Source organism: Manacus candei, unplaced genomic scaffold (assembly GCF_025592945.1).
Source record: "Manacus candei isolate 608988 ecotype Guabito, Panama unplaced genomic scaffold, ASM2559294v1 h1tg000025l, whole genome shotgun sequence".
NCBI classification, from domain to species: Eukaryota; Metazoa; Chordata; class Aves; order Passeriformes; family Pipridae; genus Manacus; species Manacus candei.
The window spans coordinates 9273845-9298309 of record NW_026138073.1 but is presented as its reverse complement, the minus strand read 5'-3'; the positions used below and the strand labels follow the sequence as shown (position 1 = coordinate 9298309).

Here is a 24465-nt window from a genome sequence, read left to right as displayed (position 1 = left end):
CCGCCCGCCCCGCGCCTGCCTCCCGGCGTGCCCCGCACTGGGGTAAAGGTCGCGGCGCCGAGGGGCGGCACTGGCTCGGCGGGGACGCAGCGCCCCGGCCCCGGTCCCGGCCGCGCTCCTCACCCGGTCCCGTGTCCTCGCCCACTGCCGCCATGGCGGAGCAGCCGCAGCCCATCAGCCCCCTGAAGAACTTCTTCGCCGGCGGCTTCGGGGGCGTCTGCCTGGTGTTCGTGGGGCACCCGCTGGACACCATCAAGGTGAGACGGTGCGGGGCCGGGGGCTGGACGGTGCTCGGTGCTGTGCGGGGCGGCCTCAGGCGGACTACAGCTCCCGGCAGGCACCGCGCGGGAGCGGCGCGGGGACTGCGGCGGGACTACAGCTCCCGGCAGGCACCGCGGGGCTGCGCTTCCGGTGCGCGCCGCGGGAGGCGAGGCTGGACGCGCCTATCGCGGCAGGGCGCCCCCTGGCGGCACGGAGGCCGCGGGATCCCCTTAGTTCCTTCACGTTTATAGTGAAAAATCGGGAAAAGAGCGTCGTGTTCCCGCCACTGGAAGGGGCTGGGAGTGGGGATGCTCCCACCGGCCCCGTGCTGCGGCGGGGCCCAGCTCCCCTGGGCCAGGGGGAGGCCGGGAGTGACCCTGGGGGTCCCACTCAGGTCCAGAAGGAGCTGGGTTTGTCATCCTAATGTCATCCCAGCAATTAATTAGTTAAATACATTAACTATTCAGTACATTAAAATTCAATCTCTTCTCTTCTGTAAAGGGCTAAAACGATGTCAGTCTCTCTGTTGATACCTTCAAGGCCAGTCACAAAACATACTCTGTAATGGTCAGAGGTGTTCTCTGAATCAAAGTTTAGACAGTAATGTTTAATAAAGTAATGTTTTCCTCCCCCTCTCACTAGGTCAGACTGCAAACCCAGCCTAAGCCACAGCCTGGCCAGCCCCCACTCTATTCTGGGACCTTTGACTGCTTCAGAAAGACTCTTGTTGGAGAGGTACTGTGACACCTGCCAAAAATATCAGTTGTTCCTGTATGTCTCAGGAATGGAGTTGTGTGGAAGTGTTTTCCCCCCAGAGACCATACAATTCTTGGGTTATCAGTTGAATTGACTCTAATTAAAACTTTTTAAGCAGATTACAAAACTTGGGGAATGCTTAGCATCCATGTGGCCCAGGTACATGTCTCTTTGTTTTGCTAAGAAATGTTTTTGATTCAAAATATCATGATATTAGTATCTGAGAGTATAGGCTGGAGTGAATGTTGGCAGTTGTTTTTTGGCCTTATTGTGTTTGGTGGAATCTTGCTGTCTTTGTTATTTGGAGTCATCTCTGAAAATCCTGAAATAGCTAATGACTTTTGTGTATACAACTAGTACTTTTACTTTCTTCTATAAAGTGTTATGTCATCTGTAAGAAGGCAGAGGATCATTAATTAATAGATTTTTTTCTCTTTTTCTTTTTTTGAGAGCAGAGGATCAAGTAAAGAAGTTTTGTCAGTCTTCTTCAGAAGGTGGACAGTGGTTTTCACTCCTGAATCATATATATTATGTGATTGAACTAGTCTGTTTTGTTTTTAGAAGGGCACACAGCCTTGATTGAAAGTTTTTAAGTGACACAGAGCCCAGTTTTTTGTTTTGTAAGTTTTCCTTGCAGCTGTTTACCTGTTGGTAGCTATTTGGAAACAATGGCTGTACCTGAAGTCTAATTTCTAACCGCTGGATCTCGTTAGGTAACTCTCTGTAAAATGAAAGATCTGCCTCATATCTGAAATCTACTTTCATTGTGGTATTAACAGGTTGTTATATAACCAAAGTAAATCTTGCTTCCCTGGTCTCTCCCACAAAGGAGTGGAATGCTGTGCCAGCTCTGAATCCCTGGCAGTTTTTAACACCCCTGCTGCAGCACAGACGTCAGAGCTGAGCCATAATAATAGCCTTGTGATGGGAAGTTCAAAAGCAGTGCTGCTTCTCCACTCCTACTCAATACTCATCCATTTCTATAATGAAAATTATTAAACCTCTCTGCCACAGTCTTTTCCTTCCCATTGCTCATGGGGAGGTTGAGCAGCAGTGGCTGGTCTCTGTCAGCCAGGTGCAATTTCATTGCAGAGCCAGTTGTGCCTGTACAAACTCAGCACTGGTTTATTGGGGCAGTGGGAAGAAAGGGGTGCACAGACCAGCAAATATTTAATTTGGGCATCTTGCCAAAATTAAGGCAAGTAGAGGAAGTACCTAGGAAGATAACTACTTTTTATTAGAAAAAGTTTGGTTCAGAGGCAAGAGAAATGAAATAAATGCAACTGCTGGGGCCTGCATTAGGATTTTTTCATGTGTATAGTCTATGAAGGGGAACATGAGGAATGTGTAAAACATCAGAAATACAATGTGTGGTGAAAAACTTTTGACTTAGGGTAGGAAGGAAAAAATAATTTGCCCTTGAACCCATTCCAAACTGAATTCATGTGGGGAGTGAAGGAATTCAGGCTGCTCTCCCTGGCTCTCCCTTTAGTTAGAGAGTGAATTCAATTCAACATTTTCAGGTTCACTGTCGGGATTTGACAACTTACCAATAAAACACAGGTGTATTTTTGTATGTAGCTGAGAGACAAAGTGTTCTCTCTTGACATAATCTATTATAACTTTTATTCATGTGGCTTTTAACTTCACTTCCTTATATTTGAGATGTATGTACAGGGTGATGGGTGTTGCCATAGAAGGGCATCAGTGGTGCTAGTGTTTCCCAGGAAGGATAATTTCCCTCTGCAGCAGGCCCTGAGCCTCAGTAAACATGTATAACTGCAAATAAACAATAGTCACCATTATCCCTCTGATCAGTTTGACTGATCCTATCCTGGATTGTCGCCTTCCGCTTCTCAACAAGTTGAACTGTGTGCAAAGTTTATGCAAAACCAAGTAATTCTTGTGATAATGTTTCTTGCAGGGAATCCGAGGCTTATATAGAGGAATGGCAGCTCCTATTGTCGGAGTGACACCCATGTTTGCTGTGTGCTTCTTTGGATTTGGCTTGGGAAAAAGACTCCAACAGAGAAAACCCGATGACGTTTTGACGTGAGTTCCTGAGTTAATCAGGCACTTGGGAAAGGCATCCTGAGGCTGTGGCTGTGTTGTCGCACGTTGAGTTGTGGTGTAAATTTGTCTCCTCTCCTAGGTTATAAATATCGTTCTAGAAAATAAAAAACTCGTGTTTTAATGCTTCTGGAAGCGTGGGATTGATAACACAGGCTAAAAACAGACAGTGTGTGGGCAGGTGAGATGCAATTCCCTTTCTACGCAAGAAGGAGCCATTAAGGAATAATTCTGTTTTAGATGAGTAAAGTGAGAGTTATATAATTATTGCCTGCCAACAGTCTTGCTATTAACAGAAACTATGGGAGAAATAACTTCATGGTCAAGCAGTCTTGACAACATTCACAGCCCTGAATCTCTTTTCCCTATTAGTTGTGGCTCTTGCTGTGTCCCTCCATTAGGATATAAGAACAGCCATAGAAGTATTTTACTATTATTTCTGAAAAGAGGTGTTTATGAGCAGCCCTCCTCCCAGGCATGTCTAACCTTCTGGAAAAGCAATGGGAAGCTGAGAAAACTTCGTGTGGCTTTCTACAAGCCAACTTGGGCATGAAGAAAACCCTCTCACCCATGACATACTCCCATAATGTCTTTGCCAAGCTGTGATTTACAGCTCTACGGGAACTGGGCTGTAGCTTAGCAACATTTTATTCCATTATTTGTGTGCTAGGTAGGAGCTCTGTCAGAAAGCAGGAGTCCATTGTGTGGAGCCAGGCGTGGTGGGGTGGGCAGGGGTGGTTTGGTTTCTGTTGGAGCTTTGCCTGTGCAGGAGCTGCCCAGGGGATGTGAGCACACCTGGCTCAAGCCAACACAGAGCAAGCTCCCTCTGCTCTGGATGGCTGGAGGGAAGCAGTGCTGAGGTGCTGGGGCACTGCTCACTTACCCTCTGTTTTACCACAGTGATGTCCTCGTGCAGGAAAGGCTGAAGGGTAAGGCCAGGGAAATAGTCAGGAGTGGACAACACAAGGAAACAAATGGGCCATGGGCTGATTTCCAGCAGCCTGATCACCTCAGTGCCTTATGTTTTATACACACGATACCAAAGGGAAGTTTTAAGGAGCAAGCTGGGGAAGGGCAGCATAGTTTTTTGGGTCTTTATGTAGAATTCCTCTGAAGTAGAGCAGTGGGAGAGAACGAATAAATAGAGGGTGGAACTGTCACTGTGCCCAGCTGTGCTGCACTGTGGGTGCAGACCCTTAGTGCTGTGGTTCTGGGTCTAGAGGCAGGCAAGATGGTCATCGTTTGCCCATGCTGATTTTAAAAGGAAGTTGTGGAAGGAAGAAGGAGAGGACAGGCTCATCAGGTTCCCATCTTTTCTGGGGCTGAATAATCCCAAGGTGAGATAGAAAACTCAAAGCTCATTTGTAGCGGGAGGTGCACATGGAGTGGTGAGGGAGGACTGAGTGGTCTGGAAGATCTAATGAGAATTTGGGAGTCTTTACTCTTAAATGGGTAAGAACTGGAATAGAATGCCATCTCTTGGGCAAGTGGAGAGAAGCGAGAGGTGTGGAATTCAGTTACAATGAGATGTTAGGTCATCTTACAAGGGGAGGTAGCAGGAGGTTGGATGTAAAAATAAGTTTGTGATGGAGAAACTCAGCCTGTTTAAGGGATTTCTAGCATGGATACTTTGTCACATGAAAGCAGGTGCAGAATGTGTGGGATAATGGCAGGTTGGTAGGACAGACTCGACAATGGCAGAGGCTGAAGGAGTGAGAGAGTGAGAGCTTACAGAAGGGAGGCTCCTGGCAGCACAAACAGGAATATGTGTGGAATCTGGGGTCACTGAGAAGAATATAGGAGACTGGAGAAGGAGGAGACTGTTGGGAATAAAAGTGAATGAGGAATGCTGTAGCAAAAAGTGCAAGTAGAAGGAATATTAGCACATAACAGTGGAAGAGCTGAGTTGTGGTTGCTGTGGGAACCAGAGCTTTGAATCCTAGAGATCTTAAACATTTAGCTCTAATTATGCATTGATGAGGCACTTCTGCACTGATCAAAAGCAGAGGATGTGTTTCAAGTTCCACTACCAAGTTCATGTGGAATAGCATAATCTGATGATGCAGGGCTTTTTCTGCCCTTTGTTTCCTGTGTACTATGTTGTGTTAGGGTCTTTTCTGTTTCCTCGAGGCAGATATCCTCAGCTGTTTGCTGCTGGCATGTTGTCAGGAGTGTTCACTACAGTAATCATGGCTCCAGGAGAGAGAATCAAGTGCCTTTTACAGGTAAGGCATTGGATGGTGGTAATGGGAATTTAATTTTCGGGGTCTTGTCTTTCCATACAAGGAATTTCTTCGGTTAGTGCATTTACTCTGTTCTGTTTTTTGGCAGGACTGAGACAACTGTCATTTAATGCATCTGTGTCATGAAGAAGCATTAAACAAACTCACTGTGACAGTTTAAGTACACATTCATTGCTCTATTCATTTTACAGAGCACTCTATTCATTTTACATAGCTATGCTATGGCGTTTTATGAGGCATCAGTGGATGCCTCAGTCCACTGCAAAGTATGGAAAATCCAGTTTTTCTGAATGAAACTTTTTCTAAAAAAAGTGCGAACCTTCTAGATCATAAGACTCTTTCTGGTGTAAAGATTTTCTGTTACTCTGACGGTTCCCAATACATAGCTAAGGAATGCATTTCAAGACAGTGTTCTGACATTTGGGTGGCTGTTAGCTCCGCACCTCCTCCAGGGTTTTTAAAGTATTGTTGGAAAATGCAAACCCGAACAAGTGAAATGCCATCTTTAGCAGATGTGGGAAGCTTTGCTTATTTCAAAATATGCTGAACTCTGTTAATATGGTGATGAGTGGTCACATGTTAGTTCTGACAGACAGGATATTATGATGGAAGCTTTTACACACATGTAAGTTGTTTGAATTTCCCTGAACTATTTGAAGAGTACTTTTTGTCAGTGTAGAATTACCTAACTGTTTCAAGTTTACATTGCAGAAAAATAAGAGATAATCTATTCTCTGCATGGAACAGTAAAGATATCCTCAACTTGAATGTGAGAGAGCTGCTTGAGGAAGAGAGGCAGAGGTTTCATAGGCAGGAGTGCCTGTGGAACGAGTATGTGCTCCTTCCTTGCTGGAAACATGCATATGGTTTTCTAACTCTAGGTGGATGATTGTGCATCAGCCAGAAACCTTCACTAGTCAGAAACTATCACTTTAATCCTTCAGATCCAGGCAGCTACAGGTGAAACTAAGTACAGTGGCTCTCTGGACTGTGCCAAGCAGCTGTACCGCGAGGCCGGGATTCGTGGGGTGTACAAGGGGACGGTGCTCACCCTCATGAGAGGTAACAGACAGAACTGTTCAGATCCCTTCTGGGGGGGACTGTAGGATAAGAAGTCTGACACGGTATGGTAGATCTCACCATCCCTTTAGCCAGCTGGAAGGGCCATGTCACCCCTTTTTTCTGTTTGTTTTTTTTTTTTTTTTTGCAGTCTGCAGAGCTACTCCAATGCCTCAAAGGGCCTGAGAAATAAACATGAGATTCTCAGTGAGTGAGGAAGAGATTAGATGACAAGGATCAGAGGGATATAGGAAGTAATTAAGATCTGAGAAGGCAAGAGGAATGAGAGACTTCAGGAGAGAAACAGAGAGAACAAAGAGAAGAGAAAAACACAAAAGTGGGCTTTTTTTAAAATTTTCTTCTTTTTTTTTTTTTTTCTCCTTGAGAGAAGGATTGTGCCTGTCTGTGACTGTTGCTATGTAATGCTGGCTGCTTTAAAAGATGTGATGGCAGCAGTTATGCTTTCTGCCCACTTAAGTCTGGGTTATTTTGGACTAGGATGTCATGACCCCTCTCTCAAATACAACAACAACAAAGTAATTGTGCCAGACCCTGAATCCTTTATGTATTTCAGTAATTCCTCCTTGAAAAGCTGAAATTTCTGTATTTTGTTATCTTAGTTTAGGAATTGGTTCTATCTTCTGCTTCTCACGGAAGTGTAGCAGCCTGCAGGGTAACTCTGGTAGTGTCCCTAGCCAAAGGCTGGTTCTCCAGTTTAGGCATGAGCTAAGAATGGGCTGTGGGAGTAACTTTAAAAAACCCAGAACAAGACCCATCAACTGCAAAAATACAATCCTAAAATAGAACCATTAGAACTAATAGTGTGCAAAACTCTTGAAAACTCTGATATACTGTGCAGTAATTAGAACAGTTTAGAGCTGTTTCATCATTAGTCTAATGACCAGCAGACAGGTTACAGCCTGGCTTGAAAGGCTGCTGACATAAAAGATGTTTTCCCAGTTCTTGCCTTGAACACCTGCTCTCCCTGGGAAAGTTCAGACTCCTCTCTCTAGGGCAGCAGAAGATTTTATTTTGTTTGTAGAAGAGGTTCAGAAAAGGAATCTGGATGTACTTAGTGGTGTTGCTGGGCTGGCATGGGGCTGCTGTGCCTCTGGGCTTCGTTTGGTTTCCCACTCCTCACAGCCTTTGTTGTTTACCCACCAGACGTCCCAGCCAGTGGAATGTACTTCATGACGTACGAGTGGCTGAAGAACATTCTGACCCCTGAGGGAAAGAGGTCAGTGAAATCTCACAGTCATCACTTTCTGGACTTCCCAGACTCTGCTGATTAATCTCCCCAGTTACGAAGACACTTAGAGCAGTATCATCAAAACAAATTAAAAAAAAAAAAAAAAGTTGCTTGCCTTCTGAGTGGAGCTGCTTTGGTCTGGGGTTAACTGACAATTAAAATAATATTCTGAGTTCTCTCAGACTCTAGTTTGGATCTTATTGGCCAAGTAAGGAATACTTAAAATATATCTTCTTACTTTCAACCCTGTATATCCACAAAATGCTGGGGGGCTTTCTTGGATTTTGGTTGGTTGGTTGGTTTTGGGGTCTTTTTTCCCCCCAGAGCATCCATGTGTGTGCTGAATGAAAAGATTTGAACCTTTGGGGTGGAGTTGGTCCATTTTGCCCACGGGGCTCTAACTGTTAGAAATGTTGCTCAGATACTGCACTCTGTCTGCAGCATTGTGCTGCCTTCTGGCTGTCAACCAGGCTGTCTTTTTGATTGTCATCTTAGTCAAAACACATGAGTTTGACTTTTTTCCCTTCACCATTTTTTAATTTTATTTTTTTTTTCACTTTTCCCTCCCGCCCCACCCCGATCCTGCCGCAGCGTGAGTGACCTCAGTGTGCCAAGGATCCTCTTTGCTGGGGGCATGGCTGGCATCTTCAACTGGGCAGTTGCCATTCCACCAGACGTGCTGAAATCCCGTTTCCAGACTGGTAAGTTCCATGCCAGCATGTCATGGCCACACTCAGTGTGGTGCTCCAGGGAATGGAGGGCAGTGATGGAAGATTCCGTCCAGGAAGTAGCATGTCCAAGCGCTGCTGGAGACAAGTTCATGAAAAACCCAAGTGTGTTCGCAGCTTTTTACTTGGTTTCCTCATAAATTTTTGGCAAATCAGGCTGCACTTCTCTATTTCTGCCTCCCTGATATATAATGATCCTGGTTTGAGGTACTTGATTTGAAACGTAAGCATAGAACTCATAATAACAGAACTGAGGTTTTGTTACAAATGTAATTCTCTGGGAGGTTTTGTTATTTCACATCAGATGTAGTTGTATAAATTGTAGCCTGTGCTATCTGCAGCTTGTAGTAACAGGGTGTGGCTTGTTGGGAACATTGTTTTTCGACTGGCAGCTCTGCTCTTTAATGTCTGTGTCCTAATTATATTGAGGACGGCCCCAGGCCTTGCACTTCAGCAAGATTTGACAGATTTTTCGTTGGTTTCTCTGAGAGTCCTGTCAATGAATAGTTTTGTTAAGGCTCCTCATAGTCTCTGTGGGCTCAGCTCTCCCCTGGACAGTGACCATTTCTACTGAGTCACAAGTCATGATAATCTAGTGCAAGAAACTTAACAACTACTTCTATGAGCAGTGGCTGCTGTGCTGATCTGGTACTGCACCAAGAGCTGAGAGTGAAACACATCCCAGCGCTGATCCTTGTTCCACTGAGCCAGTCCCCAGTGCTGCCGTGTGGATGATGTGGGTTCATGGTGGTTCTGTTTAACTGGGTTGGTTTGTGGAGTACCTGTTCAGAGGGCTGGCAGAGGCAGTACTTCCCCAAGCAGTGTCAGGAGAAGGAAGAAATTGTTCTTTGAGCAGAATAATTTTTTAAAACCACCTCAGCAAATCTGTGTAATATCAACATTAAAACAGCCTGTACTTTTCACTTGAGTCTGTTGCTGTCCTAAGCTGGGACATGTAATAGGATAATTTTCTGTTTCTTATCAACCAGCTTCATCAGTTTTTATATCTGACATTCCTATCATCTAACTGCAGCTCTTGGAAGAGCTGTGATCAGCAGTGCAAGTAACAGCTCAGACTTCCAACCCTGAGAAAAGTTATTCTCCTTTCTTTCCTCCCCCAATGACTTGATGATGTAAATTCTTTGGTGATGGTAAGCACCTATCTCCTGTTTACTGAGCCTTTACTGAGCTGTCTTGTTTGTTTGTTTGCTGTAACAGTATGAACAGCATGAACCTGTTGAAAATCCTGGGCTGTTACATAGGGTACATCCTTCAGCCCTTTTGACTGCCACACGTCTTGGCTAACGTGTTGTGCATCCCTTTCAGCTCCTGCAGGAAAATACCCAAATGGCTTTAGAGATGTGCTGAGGGAGCTTCTCAGAGAGGAAGGAGTTGCATCTTTGTATAAGGGCTTCACAGCTGTGATGATCAGGGCATTTCCTGCTAACGCGGTGAGTACATTGTCATTCTGGGTGGGTTTGGGGGACTCGGCCACTCACAGTGAATGTTTGCCTCCCGTAAAGGACATGACTGGCTGTTTACTCTTGTATCATTTCAGTGAGGTTCTTGTCACTGCAGGCACTTTTGGCTGTTGGTGTCCAGGTTCTAAAAATATACTTTGGTCTAGGAGGAAAAACAAGTAAACCTTTCTCTAAAGCTTTACATTAAACCCTTTGATGACTTTCTCTGACAGTTTTTCTCTACTGATTTTACATCCATCTGTAGAAAATGCAGTAAGTTTGGACTGGCTTCCTCTTCAGTAAATAATGAGCCTACTGGAGTCAAAGTTCTGCCTTTGTGTAGAGGGATATAGTAGAATTCTTGCCTCTGGTCCAAGATTTTTTTTTTTATCCTTCCTCCTTCTGTATCAGCCACATCAGTTGTTCAAAGTGCTGCATTTCAAAAACCTTGTTTGGAATAGATTTTTAGAATCCTTATTTGTTCTGTTCTCTTTTCCAGGCATGTTTCCTTGGTTTTGAAGTTGCTATGAAGTTTCTTAACTGGGTTGCACCCAGTCTATGAAGACTAGAAAGTCTGGAAATGAGAGAGGAGAAGGAAGAGAGTGCAAGTCTCCCTCAAAGGAATAAATGAATGATCACTTTACATTTCAGGAATGATTGTTTGCCTAATACCATTTTGCCTTCCTCACATTCTTTAGGTGGTGCTATGTGCCATTCAGAAATGCAAGCTGTAGCTCTGAAACAGAGTTGTTGAGGAGTTAGAGGTGATAGACCATCTTCTGAGCCAATGTACCACGGCAGTAACACTGACAACAGGCAGTTGTCACTGTCACACACGCTACCTTAAGTACTTCCTCATGGAAGAAGGGGACACATCTTAAAATGTAATTCTTTATTTACTGAAGAAAAATGTAGCTATTAACACTGAAAAACTGAAATAATTGTTTGGCAGCAGGTACTTAACTCTCAGGGCATATGTCAGCAGCTGTACATGCTGGTGTCTGCAAGCAATGTCAGCCAGTGTTCTCATCTCCTGTAGTTTTTCAGTTGTGGCTGTTTCTCTGTTGACAGTGGTTTTAATCTTCTGTGAATGTACAGCAGCAAACACAGAACTCAGCAGGGGAGGCCAGAGCTACGTTTCAGTGGGTTAGGGGGTGTTGCAGGTACCATATCAGGTCTTGCACACTGATCTTTTCTGTGGAACCAGGACACGAAATGCATCATGCTTAACATTTGTACTGAGCTTTACTGAGGCAGCCAGTGGGGAAATGTGTCTGATTAAGCTGAACTTTTCTCTGAAATCCCTCTCTGTCCCACTGAAGATAGCCCAAATGTGATTTCAAAAGTACAGCACGGTTCATAGTGACCCATGATATATTTGATTAATCAAGTACTGTATCCTAGGATTCAATTCTTTACATTGATCTGAGAAAATTTAACAGCAAGAATATCCAAGAGCTGAATATCTCTGACACGAGGGGGACACATTGAAGGGGTTGCTGGCTCTGCAGTCTTGTCTAACTTTATTCTTTCTCCTGTTCCTTGTTTTTCTCTTAATATTATTAAACATAATCCCATTTTCATTTGAGAAATGACTAATACTGAGAAGCAAAAAACAACTTTTAATTTCTTTTGTTTGTGATGCAGTGTTATTGGAATTCAATAAAGCTAACTGCTGCTTGGCTAGAATGTGTGCTCAGGTTCATTTACTTTTTGCATGATCATACATGCTTAGTTTTGCAAAAGTTTTCCAATTCTTAATTCTGAGATGTAGTTGGGAAATTAGCTGTGTCGTGCTGACTTTGATTGTTAACCCCTTGCCTTTTAGCTTTTGGATTTCTGACATGAGCCCTGGAAAGAAATGTTCTGCACTTGGTATGTTTGTCATACGAGTCCCGGTAGGTTCTGTGTCAGGGGTGCAGGTTTTTAACTATAAAGCAACACACTAAATAACACAGCTTGGAGCAAATAACACATACTTTGTGGAAAGTACTTGGCATGATCTGTTGGCCTGTACCACGAGGACACAGTTTTCACCTTAGCTTTCCACAGGCAAGGTCAACCCTGAAAACTTCCCACCCAGTTCTGCTGAGAAACCTTGAATGCCGCTTTCCTTCCCAATTCTTTGGAAGGACCAGAATGGAACCTACCTTCCCCAGAGTCCACATCTTGTGTTTTACAGGGTGGGGAGGGTGTGTGAAATCAATGGGGTGACCCCTGATGTGGCAAAATCTCAGCCACTTGGAGCTGTCTCCACATTCTTGCTGCTGCCATACCCACCGCAGCCCTTCCCCATTCCTCATTGCTCGGGAGTTCAGGAGTGGCTGCTGCTCCTCCTCAGTCATTGCTGCTATGGATGAATGAAATACTTAAAGCATGAACACTGAGCTAATACTGGTTTGGAGAAGTGGTGATTAAAGGGCATGAACCTCTTAAATGGTTTTAATCACAATTTTGGGTTTACTGAAACTAAATCCAAGCTAGTTTCAAGCAGTTCAGGTCTGCTTTAGTGGCTCTGTGCTGCCTCACCATCAAACACTACCCTGTACTGCTCCAGGGGCTGCTTTGGCCCCTTATTGATGCTGAGACTATGATACCTAGAAGCAACTTTCAGCTTTAAGAGATGTTATAAAGCTGGATTTTTTTCCTTCTGTTTTACTTACATGTTTCAGAAATACTGACACCTCTTGGGAGGACAGATGTGCCTCTTCTTTCTTGAAATTCCAGACACTGATGCTTAAAGCTGCCCATTCCAGCTGCTCTGTCAAAGGCATCCTGCTGAGCTCTTAACCTCCCTGGGACCTGGGAAGAGCTGAAGCAGAATCCTGGTTGTAAATGCTGCTCTAGGCTGGTTCCTGAGGCAGGTGCCCAGCAGGTGGCTGTCGGGTCTGCCAGGGCGATGGACAGTCCAGAAGGTCCAAAGGCAAGATCAGAGGTTAGGAAGCCAGCCCAGCAGCTGCTGCTGGCAGGCCACTGGGTCACTTGAGCCACTTGCAGCTTTCCAAGTTGGGCTGCAAAGGTTTCACCTCTCTTTCATGACAGAGAGGCAGCTGGAAGGCAGGAGCCTCTCCTCCCCATCTGCCCTGCTGAGGAAGACTGTGATTCCCCAGGCCTGGTGATGAGCTGTGCACTGTGGTTAATGCTCCCTCCCATGTCAGTCCTATCAGTCTGGAGTGCTGCAGACCATGAAAAACATATAATTCTTGAAGACCAAATCAGGGACTAGTAATGCCCTGAATCCAGGGCTGCCTCTTGCTTGATGCCCAGCACTTACGTTGGCTCTGCTGTCACCAGCTGAGCCCCGCTGGTCGTGGCCTTAAGAAGTATTTGCTCTGGAAGACTGAAATATTCCCCACACTCTCTAATACTTCAGTTGTTGCTAGTAACTATAAACTCTCTTCCTTCTTCCAAACTATCCTTTTAAATATTTTTTTTAAAATATTTCTGTTCCTTTTCCCAATTTGACTTATCCTAATTATACTCTTCCCCACTCCAAGGTTTTTGCAGAGCTTTGTGTTTTGCATGATAACATTCTGTTGTTTAACATACTTGATTTCATTTGGTGCTTTTAGCTAAGTAAAATATGGCAAGAGACAATCAGGGATGAGGGGCTGCTTTCCATCAGCTGCGGCAGGAGAAGAAGAGATTTGTAAAGGCTCATCAGACATATTTGCTTGCTTGTTCAAAAACTGAAGCCAAGACGCTCTGGAAATGTTTAAAGATCTGCTTATGTCTTTAAAGATTCTGCCATACAAAATTTGCCATTTCTTTGCCCCTGCCATTTCTATGTGCATCCTCAGAAAAAGAGTTTCCTGCACTCTGAGGACTCTTTTGCTTTCAGAAGCCCAGATTTGCATTCAAATGTTATTTTCTAATTTTCCAGATTGTTGTGGGAATTCAGGCAGTCTATTTGCAATTTAGGGGCACACAGTAAGAGCTGGTACACTAGGTACCAGCAAAGGATACCAATGATATTTGCCTTTATGCTGCTTGTGCTCGTAGCATCTGGTTTTGCGATATCAAAATCAGTGTGTAGAGTTCCACAATACTTTTGTGATGTACAAATCCCTGTCCCATTCTGTTTTGATGCAAGTGATTTTTTCAGCAGTGATTCAAGGTGCCTGGAAGTATTCCAGAAGTGATTAATGATAGGTAAATCTTCTGTGCTTGCATTTCTCTGCCCGTTGCGTGCAAGTGGCTTTTGTGCACACTCAGCATTGCTATAGTGACAGAAAGGTCCTTGGAGTACCCCTGGCAAGTCAGTCTTGATCACATTTGGCTAATTAAAGGCAGCTGCCTGTTGGAGGCACACACAGTACAGACTCTCCAGTTTGGAAAGGACATTGCAAAGTATATCTTACAAATGGTGAGTAATGTGAAGAGGGTGCATTTACTCATATTTCTCACAGGACAAGACATACAGTGTGTCCAGTGAGGACATCAAGCAACATTTAAAATAAAAGTACATTTTATATCTTGTGTACAATTAAGCTATATAGGTCGTTGCAACTGAATGCAAAAAAATTATGGAAGAACAGTTTAAGAATTATTGAAAACTGATGGGGCTGCAAAGCCTTGGCACAAGATGTTCCTAAATTGCTGGTTGATGGGAGCTGGTAGAGTGTGCTATGGAAGGCATAAAGAGTGGCTTTCACCACTGTACAGTTCACAGGATGACAGAGGAATTGAGGCTGGAAGGCATCTCTGGACATGGTCCAGTCCAGCCCTCCTGCTCAAAGCAGGGCCCACTAGAGCAGGTTGTTCAGGACTGTGTCCAGCTGGGTTTTCAGTATCTCCAAGGACAGAAACTCCTCAGCCTCTTGGGCCAATCTGCTCTGATATGCAATCACCTTCACAGAAAATCAGTTCTCTCTTATGTCTAAGTGGAATTTCATGTATTTCAGCACCACTGGATCCTGCTGAGGAGAGCCTGGCCTCTGTCTCCTAAACTCCCTCTCATCAGGTATCTATACACGTTGGTAAGGTCCTCATGGAACCTCCTCCAGGCTGAACAATTCCATCTCCCTTGGTCTCCTATTGCAAATGTTCCAGTCCCTTCATCATCTCTGTGGTGGTTCACTGGGCTGCTCCAGTATGTCTTTGGTGTACTGGGGAGGCCAGGAGCCCAGAACTGGACTCAGCATTCCAGGTGTGCCCTCACCAGTGGTGAGTGCAGGGAAGGACCATCTCTCCAGCCTGCTGGCAATGCTCTTCCTAAAGCAGCCCAGCAGGCTGGTGGCCTTCTTTGCCACAAACATGTTCATGGCCCATGTTCCTCATGACATCCTGCTTCCAACCACAACGTGTGACCACACTGCTGGCTTGTACAGGTCATGGACTTAAATGCCTGCTGAGTCAGTGGCTCAGACCCACGTACCCTGTGGCACTGTGCTGGTGTCATCGGGTGTGCTCAGCACCGAAGGGCTTTGACAGCACTGCCCAACTGTCCTGATTGAAAATAGATCTGGCTGCCCTGACAGCTGTGTCCTGGGGACTTTTCCTCCTGACCCAGAGGATGGCAGGGAGATGCCTGCCTTGCAGCCGGGGGCTTCCCAGGAGGGTGGGTGTAGGGATTGCTGGGATTCCTGCCTCTTCTCTGCTCTCCAGGATGCCTTTTGGGTACTCAGATCATGGGTGGCTGTGCTCATTCACAACATTGCGGGCTCTGTGGCCCCAGGCGTGGCTCTGTCTGACCCTATTTTACACCACACTTTGTCTTTTTGCCCAGCAGACCCTGCCCTGAGGAAGCTGCCCAGTGAAGGGGAGGAATGGGCTGCCTGATGCTGGGTGCTTGAAATGGAAAATTGTTTCTAATTTAGGGAGATTTGTGTGTAAAACTGAGGACTTTTTCCATTACCTCAGTCTGTTAGAATAGTTCTTCAAGTGTTTCTCAAACCTGGTAAAAATGTAAATGTTAAGTGGACATGGGACAGGATTTTTGCTAACATCTTTCTCTGAATTCAGATCCTTCAGCTGAAGCTCAGACAGTTCAGTTTAAGCTCAGACAGTTCAGTTTAAGCAGTTTATGATACACAGGTTCTCTCTAGACATACTAGAAGCCTGGCCATAAAGATCAGTATCAAAGTTACAGCAATAGGTCATATATAAACTTCACTTCCCTTTGCAGGTGACAGTTTGAGTGTCGGTTTGCGGAAGGACATGACACTGTTGCTAACTCTTGGCACTGAGAGTGGAAGCCTGAGATGTTTATCCGTGCAATGAGCTGACTTCCCTTCTTCACTGGAGACCTGAGCTTGGGCTTCTCCCCCAGCACTGCTGCTGCTCTGGGTCTGAGAGAAGTTGCACACAAGCTCTGGATACCTAAGTAAATGTTGAGCTGCCTAGGTATGGATTTCCCAAAGCTGAAAGCATATCCCAGCAGCAATATTTCTCCTTGGTACTATTTCCTAATACTGTTTCCTAATAGTTATTTATTACTGTCAGCTGCTGGCTCCTTCCTCTCACCACTCATGCCATCAAAAAATTCTAAATTATTATTTAACCTTGAATGTTTGTCCCGACAGAGGAAAGGCAAGGAAACTAATTCTCTGTCCCTTCACGTCTTTAATCCCTATGCAGATTTCAGCAGAACCAGCTGAAATGCTGAAAAGGTGTAAAATTACAGCGAGTCCTCCTCCTCCTGGGGCTAAGTCCATGTGATTCAGGAAAGCTCCTGACTGCCTGCATAGACAAATCCTAAAAAAATACTTCCCTCTGAAACATAATCCTCTCGCTCATCCCCCGCCCCTCCCTACCCGCTCACCCTTGACTCCCTATCACTCACTGCCAGGCAATTATTTGCTTCGTTTACTGCCTCCTGGCCGGAGCCAAAGTTCAGGATCTGGCAGTCGATGGCAGGAGATCACTCGGTGGAGGGAACTCTCTGTTCTCCCAGCCCGACCACCCATTTCCCATCGGAGCAGGCGTGCTCAGCTGCAGGGCACGGCCAGCTTCTGCAGTGTGCTTGAACCCTGGCTTCTGCCGCAGAGCTGCTCCTGGAAAGGAGCCTGAAGCTGCGGTGGGCAGGAGGCTGGAGCAGGGTCTCCTGCTCTGCCAGCACCCCGGGAAATGGGCCGGCACCTGCCACTGCTGGGACGGGGAATGTGTGTGGGCAGAGAGCCCTGGGTTCCTTCCCGATCTCTGTCCTTCCCCACAGCCCCGTTGTGTCCAGGTGGAGGAAGCTGGGCTTTCCCAGATCCATATCTGCCACCCACCACCACCTCCCCTCCATGCAGGAAAAGCTCCATTGGGACTGTAAAGTTCGGTTTCCCCTGGGCTAGGGTGAATCTGTGTCTGCCAGGGGATCACGGATGAGGCAGAGTGACATGCGTGAAATGTCTGTCTCTCCCGAGATGAGCAATTCCTTGTGATGTTAATGAGTTCTGTTACGATAAATTGTTGGGGTTTTCCCCATTTTCTTCCCCATGGGTCCAGCTCATGGGATGAAGCATCTATACATCATTTTCCCTAAAAGCACAGACTGTTCCTGGCATTTCTCTCATTAATGACCACAAAACACAGCGTGTAGCTGTCCTGCTCACCAGTGTGAACACATCCAGGGATGCCAGAGCTGCCTGCTGGTTTGAGAGTCCAGCCCTTCCCTTCCTAAAGACTGGTCTGTGCTGATCTCTCCCCTTGCTTCATTCCACGCTCCCATTCCGAGTACAGGGGCAGGTGGAGAAGGTCTGCAGGGAAATGTCCCAAAGGGAACTGGATTGTGAAGCATGGGTCCTCTGCCCCACTCCCTCAGCAACTAGAATTTATTACAGCTAAGGTTACTCTCTCTGGAAAAGATAAAAGCAGGCTATGTCTCTACGAATGGCCATTGGGCCTCAGATCAAGGGTCTCTCAGCCCAAATCTCTGCCCCCAGTGAGGAGAAGAAGGGGCACAAAGTACCCAGGTTTACCTCCCCAGGGTGCCACCATCAGCTCTGTCATCCACAGCCACACACTGGGATTTACTAGGCTGGAGGCTGTATCCACACCCAGAGCTCCAGGCTTGGTTTCAATACAATCACCTCCGGGACACCTTCCTGTGTTTGGCCTCTACAGTATCCAATGGCAGTGAGTGGTACTGTTTAATTATGCACTGCTTTGTTTCAGATTGGCTGAATGATGGTTTCACTGGTGTCTCTTAAATCTTGTCTTGTGAAAAATAACGTAAAATTGTTCCACTTCAACTTTCCTGAAATAATTTATAGCTTTCTGGGCCCTTCTCCATTGGGTCCTTTTCCAAGCTGATGTCTTATTTAATCTCTCCTTGTACAAAACTCCTGTACAATGATCCTCCTTTCCCCTTGTTTTATACCTATTTCCAATTCTACATTTTGAAATGAAAATATAATAGTTTCTATCAGCCATATTGATATTTTCTATTTTATTCTCTATTACTTTCCTCTGGGCACTGGCACTGCTGGTTAATAAAATGGGTATTGATTACAAAATATGCTTAAAAGTTTCTTTATTGAGTAGCTGGCTGATAATCTGTCTTCTACAGATCCTTCTATAATTAAATTTGAATGATCTGGGAAAAAAAATCCAACTTTTACTATATTCACAAAGCATTCTTTGCTGAAGGTGGTGTATACAATGGGAAAGGAAAGGTTTTTAATTTAATCCACGTAGCCTAGCAACATTTACACCATCGATAAACAAGTACTGTTTTGCTGAACAAAAGACCACACAGCCCTTTCTCCATCCTGGCTCTGTTGGTAGTGATGGCAAAACTGACAGTGCCCAGCCTGCTGCACTTAGGTTATCTTCTTGCTTTGTGTCCCTTTTGTTCACACTTCAGCTCACCTGCTAAAGCTTTGCTTGGAATAATGGTAAGATCTTGAAGTGAGGTGTCCATGGAAGATGCTCATCTTGATTTTCGTGTCTAATTTTTCTTTCTGACAGAGCTGATAATCACATTAGTCACATGGCTGTTCTACATTCCCTGAAACAAGATTGCCAGGAACCTTGAAATCTGTGAAATGTATGCCCACGAGTATTTCCTGAAGGAAGATCTTTGGCAACTGTGTGTCACTTCTGAAATTTGCTACAATTCGACATGGAAGGGGAAGATCTTTCCACAGTCACCGGTTTCCTGGGATGTCTGTGTTCAGGAATGTGAATGCATTGCCAAACTCACCTGGGTGACCTGGTGATGAAAATGGAAAATCCAACTTCCTTAGGTACACAGAGGCTTCCAATGGGACATGAAAAATAACTCTGAGACTCATAAACTCTTAGATCCATGGAACATATGGCCAGTGTGTTGTCACTCAGTGACCCAACACCCCAGGGCAGCTTTGCCTGAGCTTTGTCTGCATCATTTAGAGGAGGAAGGTTCCATGCAGGGGACTTTGTCCACAAGATCTGCCCCAGCCCTTCTGAGCCTTTTCTGTGTCAAATAACAGAAACCTCTCCTGGTGATGTGGCTGAAGGTCCTTTCTCCATGGGAGTGACCTGGCACCTGCCCTGGCTCATCACAACCAGCCTGGGCTCATCGTGTTTAAACCCAGGTCATAAATTACAGCTCGTGTGGGCAGAGATGTGACCCCCTTGGGATTCAAGGGCAACATCCAGCTCAGGCAGAACATGGCACTTTCTAAGACACCATAAAGGGCTACAAGGGAACTGTTTGCCTCAGCACCCTGGGAGCCTGGATTGCTGATACAGTGAGTGCTTGCTGCCTCCTCTACTTTACCTTCTTTATTGTGTCTTTTCCTGTAAAAATATGTACTGCTCGAAATTCCAGCAAAAATTTGACCTTTCCCAGCGTACCGGTCTATTTCAAAGTGTATTTTAAACTATTTGCTTTTGACTGTGGGCAGAAGCTGAATCCTGTGATAGGGATAACTGGGAAAGCAACTGTGTCCTTTAACATGAGACACAATCACTTCTTGTTCGTATATACAGCTTCAGTCTGAAAGTCACTGGTAGAGTGCATGGCTTTCCTTTGCTTGAGCTGCAGAGAACTGCAGCTGGAGCAGACCTGTCATGTCTGGCACTTGATCAAATACTTTCCTGAATTATGATAACAGATTTTCATGTTTGTCATTTTTGCCTTCATTGTTTATTTCTTTGATTGTCAAATATCTCAGTTTAAAGGTAACTAATAATTGTTTTGGGTTTTTTTAAAGCTTCAGATGTGCTGCTTCGGATGGAGATAATCCCTGCAAGGCAGGGGGCTGCCCCATCCCTGGAGTGGGTGGCAAAGGACGTCTGCAGCAGACAAGGAGGATCATGAGATTGGCAGGATGCTGAGCATCAGAGCCTGGACCAGCTCCCTCTGCATCCCTCCTGTGCCAGGCTGTGGCCCCACTGCCCCCCAGCCAGCCCCCAACCATGGCCAGGCTCTTGGCTCATGCTTGGCTGCCATCCCTGGCAACTCCTGGCTCTGCTTCCCTGGGGGATTCGCTGGCCCCTGCTGCAGCTGGACCAACTCCCACTGTGGGCACCCAGCACTGGCCCCTATTTCCATATTTTTGTATCCTTAAATTTTATTTAACTTCCGCTTTCCTGAACTCATAATGCCCATATTTTTCCACCATGGGAATAGCTCTTCCTAGTTAAACTACCCTTCCTGCAACTTTCCTTCTGAACTATCACTGTGCAATGTTCAGACTTGCTAACTCCCAAGAAATCCTCCCATATAACCTTTTGCTTATTCCTCACATCATCAAACCCTCTATTTTAGCTGCACTTTTGCTACTGCAAGAACATTTTCTATTCTTTCATCCTTTTTTCACTTTCCACCCCTATTGAATCCCTCATTTGACATGCATTTTTTTTTCAGCAGCTAATTATTGGCTTCTCCCTCTGGACTATCCTTTGTGTGTCTGCGAGACTTGGATTTTGATCCCAAGCAACTGGAATACATTTTCCCCTTGTTTAAAGCCTCTCTGTAGGTAAAAACAATTTTGCAAATTGAAAGGTGATTTAAATCAGCATTTTTTCTGTAGCAGATTTCTTCCTTTTGAGCTCTGCTTTGATTTCCACAATATTTTTTCTAAAGTTTGGCAGCAAGGTCTTGAGAGAATAGCAGCTTATTGCTTCTGTGATAAACTTTTATCATTTTTATAATCTAATATCCCTGCCACTAAGTGGAAACTTTCCCTGTCAGTCTCTGTGCCTGTTACACAGCCTGGGAAGGAGCAACAACACTTATTTTGTCAGCTCCTAGGACCTCTCAGATTAAACAACTTTGCAATTAAAGTGTTTACATATTACAGCCTCCTCCCTCCTTCCTCATTTCAGGCAATTTCATCAATCAACTGTCTTCTCATTGACTGTTTTTTCTGCAGCTCTCTGGCACTGCTCAGGCCCAGGGTGTTTCTCCCTGGTCTGGTCAAACACCATCCCTCACTGTCAGTATCCTGAACCTCCTTCCTACACAGTCCCCATCCTGGGGTCGGGTGGGTCGACTCATTTTTCTCTGCCCCTTCCAGTCCTTTATTGTCTTTGCTGTTACAGTTTCATTTCAGCCCAAGGCCAACCAAAATTGCAAGCCTGAAACACTCTTTCCAATGACACATTTGCAATTTTCAGGATTCTTTGGTAGCAAATCTTTCGTAACCCTGTGCTTAGAGTAAACCCTGGTTTAGAGTGTAAATGAAGTGAGTTTACTTGAGATACAAAGCTAACCAGACAATAAATGGCTAAAATAGCTAAATAGAAGGAAAAAAGTCTATTTCTGAGCCAAGCTCCATTTAATGTTGCATCCTCAAATCCAGTAACCGCCTAAGGGTGTTTTCAGATAAAGAGAAATCATCCAGCTTTTGAGGGGGTTAGTGAAGCAATCACAGTCTGACTGGGCTGTCAAACATGCAAAGAAAACCAAGAGCAAACACTGTGCTTCCAGCTCCGATCTGATTTTGGTACTTGCAATGCTGTTTGTAATGGCCATGTTCCTTTGCGTGGGAAATGGCTTGGCAGGAAAACACTGCCAGCTGTGGAGTGATGGGGGCAGATTCACTCCTGATCCACTCTGGGATGCACTTCACTGCCAGAAAAAGCTACATTCCCTTCATCTCAGAGAGTTCAAATACTCTGAGGAAAGGAGGAGGTTGAGGGAGACAGGCCTTAATTACATTCTTCTTTCTCGTATGATTAAATATGAACAAAAGAACAACTGCACTGCATATCCCCTGCACTGAGATCTCTCTGCAAAGGCACAGGCAGAGCCAAACTTTGCTGGCAGTCTTCTCGTTTCATCAACAAGCCTGTGTTCTGCACGTCAAAGATTGTTCAGGATGACAAGAGAAATAAACTCTACAAAATCTGAAGAAGGACCTGACTGAGCTAAGCCAGACAGAGGGCTTGATTAATAATTCAAAATAGTACTTTGAACACTAAATGGTCTTTCATGTTCCTCTAAGCCGTGGTATAATTCTAGGCTGAATCTTTTCCAACAGGTTTGCGTTAGCTGTGACTCAGAAAAACCATTCCTCTTTAAAGAGGTGTGAAGAGAGAAAGGAAACAGGTTTTTTTTGCATGTTGCTTCCAGTTTCTTGCTGACTGCACATTAACCTGAAGGAACTGACATCGCTGACATGAGTTTGAAAGGGAATCCCCCCCCACAAGTGTAGATAACGTGGAGCATCAGTGTGGGGACCGAGTGGCTCTGAGGTGACATCGGAATCTGAAACGTGTGGGTTTGGGATGCATTCCTGGCTGTCATTTTTCATTTTCTCAGTGTTCTGAAGCAAAAAAAGGTCTTCCTCCAGGCAGTTTGCTTTTAAACATAAGGAGAAACATGGCAGATGAATCCCCTCAACTGGAGGGAGCATGTGATACTGTGCTGGTCTCTGTGCCCCAAACTCCCTTTGCAGATGTTTCTGGAGAGTTTCTTGCCCAGCTGTGGTGGGGAGGTGTGGAAAAACCACTGACATGTCTCTTTGATATGGTGTCAAAATGCTGTCAGAATTTTGGGGACTTTGCTGTCAGAATGACTGCTGATGGATTCGACTGAAGACGGGTTGTAAAGGATGTTGATGGAGAAGATAAGAAATGTGTTTGATACAGGGAGGAGAAGGAAGACTGAGAAGATCATAGAAAAGTAGAGTGGTGGAAATGATGATCCAGAAAAGTAGCAGAGTTTATTCCAGACAAGAATAAAACAAGACTGCATGCACAGAAGGCAGAAAAAAAGCTAATGTGGTTGAACCACAGAGAATAGGAGGGATCAGATATGTGTTTCAGCTGGGAAAGGGTATGAAAAGGTTGGATCTTTCCTAGATGTGAAAGGAAAATGTGACTCCCAAGGCTATTGATGCAATTACCAGAGTCATTGAGAGAAAAACAGCAAGAGGTCAGGGGAGGCAGCATCCTTTCAAGGCTAAATGATGCAAAACCACACATTCTGAGAAACATTTCCCACAGCTCAGAAATCCTTTGTAAACATGATTAACCACAGCTCTAATTGTAAGAAGAAAGACAGCTAATGTTGTGTGGAAAATACACACAGAACGGCTGAGAGAGAGTAAGGCCAATGTCAGAAATACAAGGATAGAGCAAGAGCGGGGCTGTAGCTGAAAGTGCAGGGAATGTCTACTTAAAGTCAGATATGTTAACATCATTGAGACACAGCACTGCAGCAGATGGTAATATTTTCAGAGGCAAAAAGTAATGCTAGACCCCCTAGAGCAGGCTCTGTTCTTCTGCAAGAATTAGTGTAAGTCAAACAAAAAGCAAAGCATTGCTAACACAAAAACACAGAGGCTTGTGTTCCAGAGATGCTGTATCTTCGAGGGCTAATTACAGTAGGCAAGAGGTTTCTTAATACAAGAACAGACAAATCACAAGGAATTTACCTATCTTGTGCAAATTCTTCTGTCCTTTACCATCTTTCTGCTTTTCAAATAGCTCTTCAAGTGCTGTGGATAACTGATATCCATTCATCAAACTTTGAACCCCCTCACCTCACTAGCAGTTACACAGATGGCTCCAGTGAAGTCCCCAGAAGGTGTTTGGTACAGATATCTGAGAACACCATTGTGATAGAGGGTCTGTGGGCTCTTGGGAATGTGTCAGTGCTTTCCTGTGGGTTGGGGCTGGTTGCTGGCCTGCCTGCAGACACACAAGTGGGAGGCTCTGTGCTCACAGCATTAACACAGGCACTTGCCTATGTAAATTGATTTTTAATCTGCTGCCTACATGATGCTGGGTACTGAATGTGACACAGTGTAATGTGGCACTGGACAACCCTAAAATCCATGTACAAGCTTATCTCCACTCATAGATGCACTGTGTAACCCGAGAAAACAACTTCTGATGTTGTGGGATGTTTGCAGGTCCTGATTATACAAACCAAGGACAGAGGCCTCAGCACTCGCTCCCTTCAGCTAATCCCCTCCTACTGACATTATCTTTCTTGCCATCTTATTTCAACACACTAAACGGTGATGGGAAGCTCCTTTGGGCTGTAGTCTGGTCTCACCACTTGCAAAGAACCACACACACCAGTCACCTTCTCCTGACCCAGACCCCGTTGTCAGTGCAGGGTCCTACACTCACCAGGTGAGATGAACCTCTGGGCTCCCATGCTCCCCGAGGCCAGGGCTGTCCTGTTTTTCAGGGGGCAGCTGCTCTGAGTCGATTTAACCCGCCGGCGTTGCCCGCCTGATGTCGCCGAGGCAACGCGGTCCCGGGGA

General features: G+C 45.2%; 1 protein-coding gene and 1 long non-coding RNA gene across 3 annotated transcripts; one reads left to right on the top strand and one right to left on the bottom strand.

Annotated features, from left to right (window-relative positions):
• The first annotated feature begins 17 nt into the window (after window positions 1-17).
• Window positions 18-11515, top strand: SLC25A20 (solute carrier family 25 member 20). 2 transcript variants are annotated; one of them, XM_051788587.1, is made up of 9 exons: window positions 18-257; window positions 904-996; window positions 2942-3069; window positions 5222-5312; window positions 6275-6392; window positions 7554-7626; window positions 8230-8339; window positions 9693-9817; window positions 10326-11515. In XM_051788587.1, the coding sequence occupies exons 1-9, from the start codon at window positions 153-155 to the stop codon at window positions 10386-10388; spliced, it is 906 nt and encodes a 301-aa protein (XP_051644547.1). In that variant the 5' UTR covers window positions 18-152; the 3' UTR covers window positions 10389-11515. The 2 variants fall into 2 exon arrangements, with proteins under 2 accessions (XP_051644547.1, XP_051644548.1); XM_051788588.1 differs by lacking the exons at window positions 9693-9817; window positions 10326-11515 and adding an exon at window positions 9488-9510.
• On the bottom strand, window positions 8333-24465 carry LOC127471571 (uncharacterized). Its single transcript, XR_007904688.1, has 5 exons — window positions 24323-24465; window positions 18626-18764; window positions 17368-17579; window positions 12490-12638; window positions 8333-8441 (listed from the first exon to the last, which is right to left on the bottom strand). It is a non-coding gene; the product is annotated as an uncharacterized LOC127471571 (long non-coding RNA).

What these genes read in the sequence shown, in the direction of transcription:
- SLC25A20 (XM_051788587.1), top strand. Translation starts at nt 153, where the DNA reads ATGGCGGAGCAGCCGCAGCCCATCAGCCCCCTGAAGAACTTCTTCGCC. An exon ending in AAACCCGATGACGTTTTGAC is followed by an intron (nt 3,070 to 5,221) that starts GTGAGTTCCTGA and finishes TCCTCGAGGCAG; the next exon opens with ATATCCTCAGCTGTTTGCTG. An exon ending in CTGACCCCTGAGGGAAAGAG is followed by an intron (nt 7,627 to 8,229) that starts GTCAGTGAAATC and finishes ATCCTGCCGCAG; the next exon opens with CGTGAGTGACCTCAGTGTGC.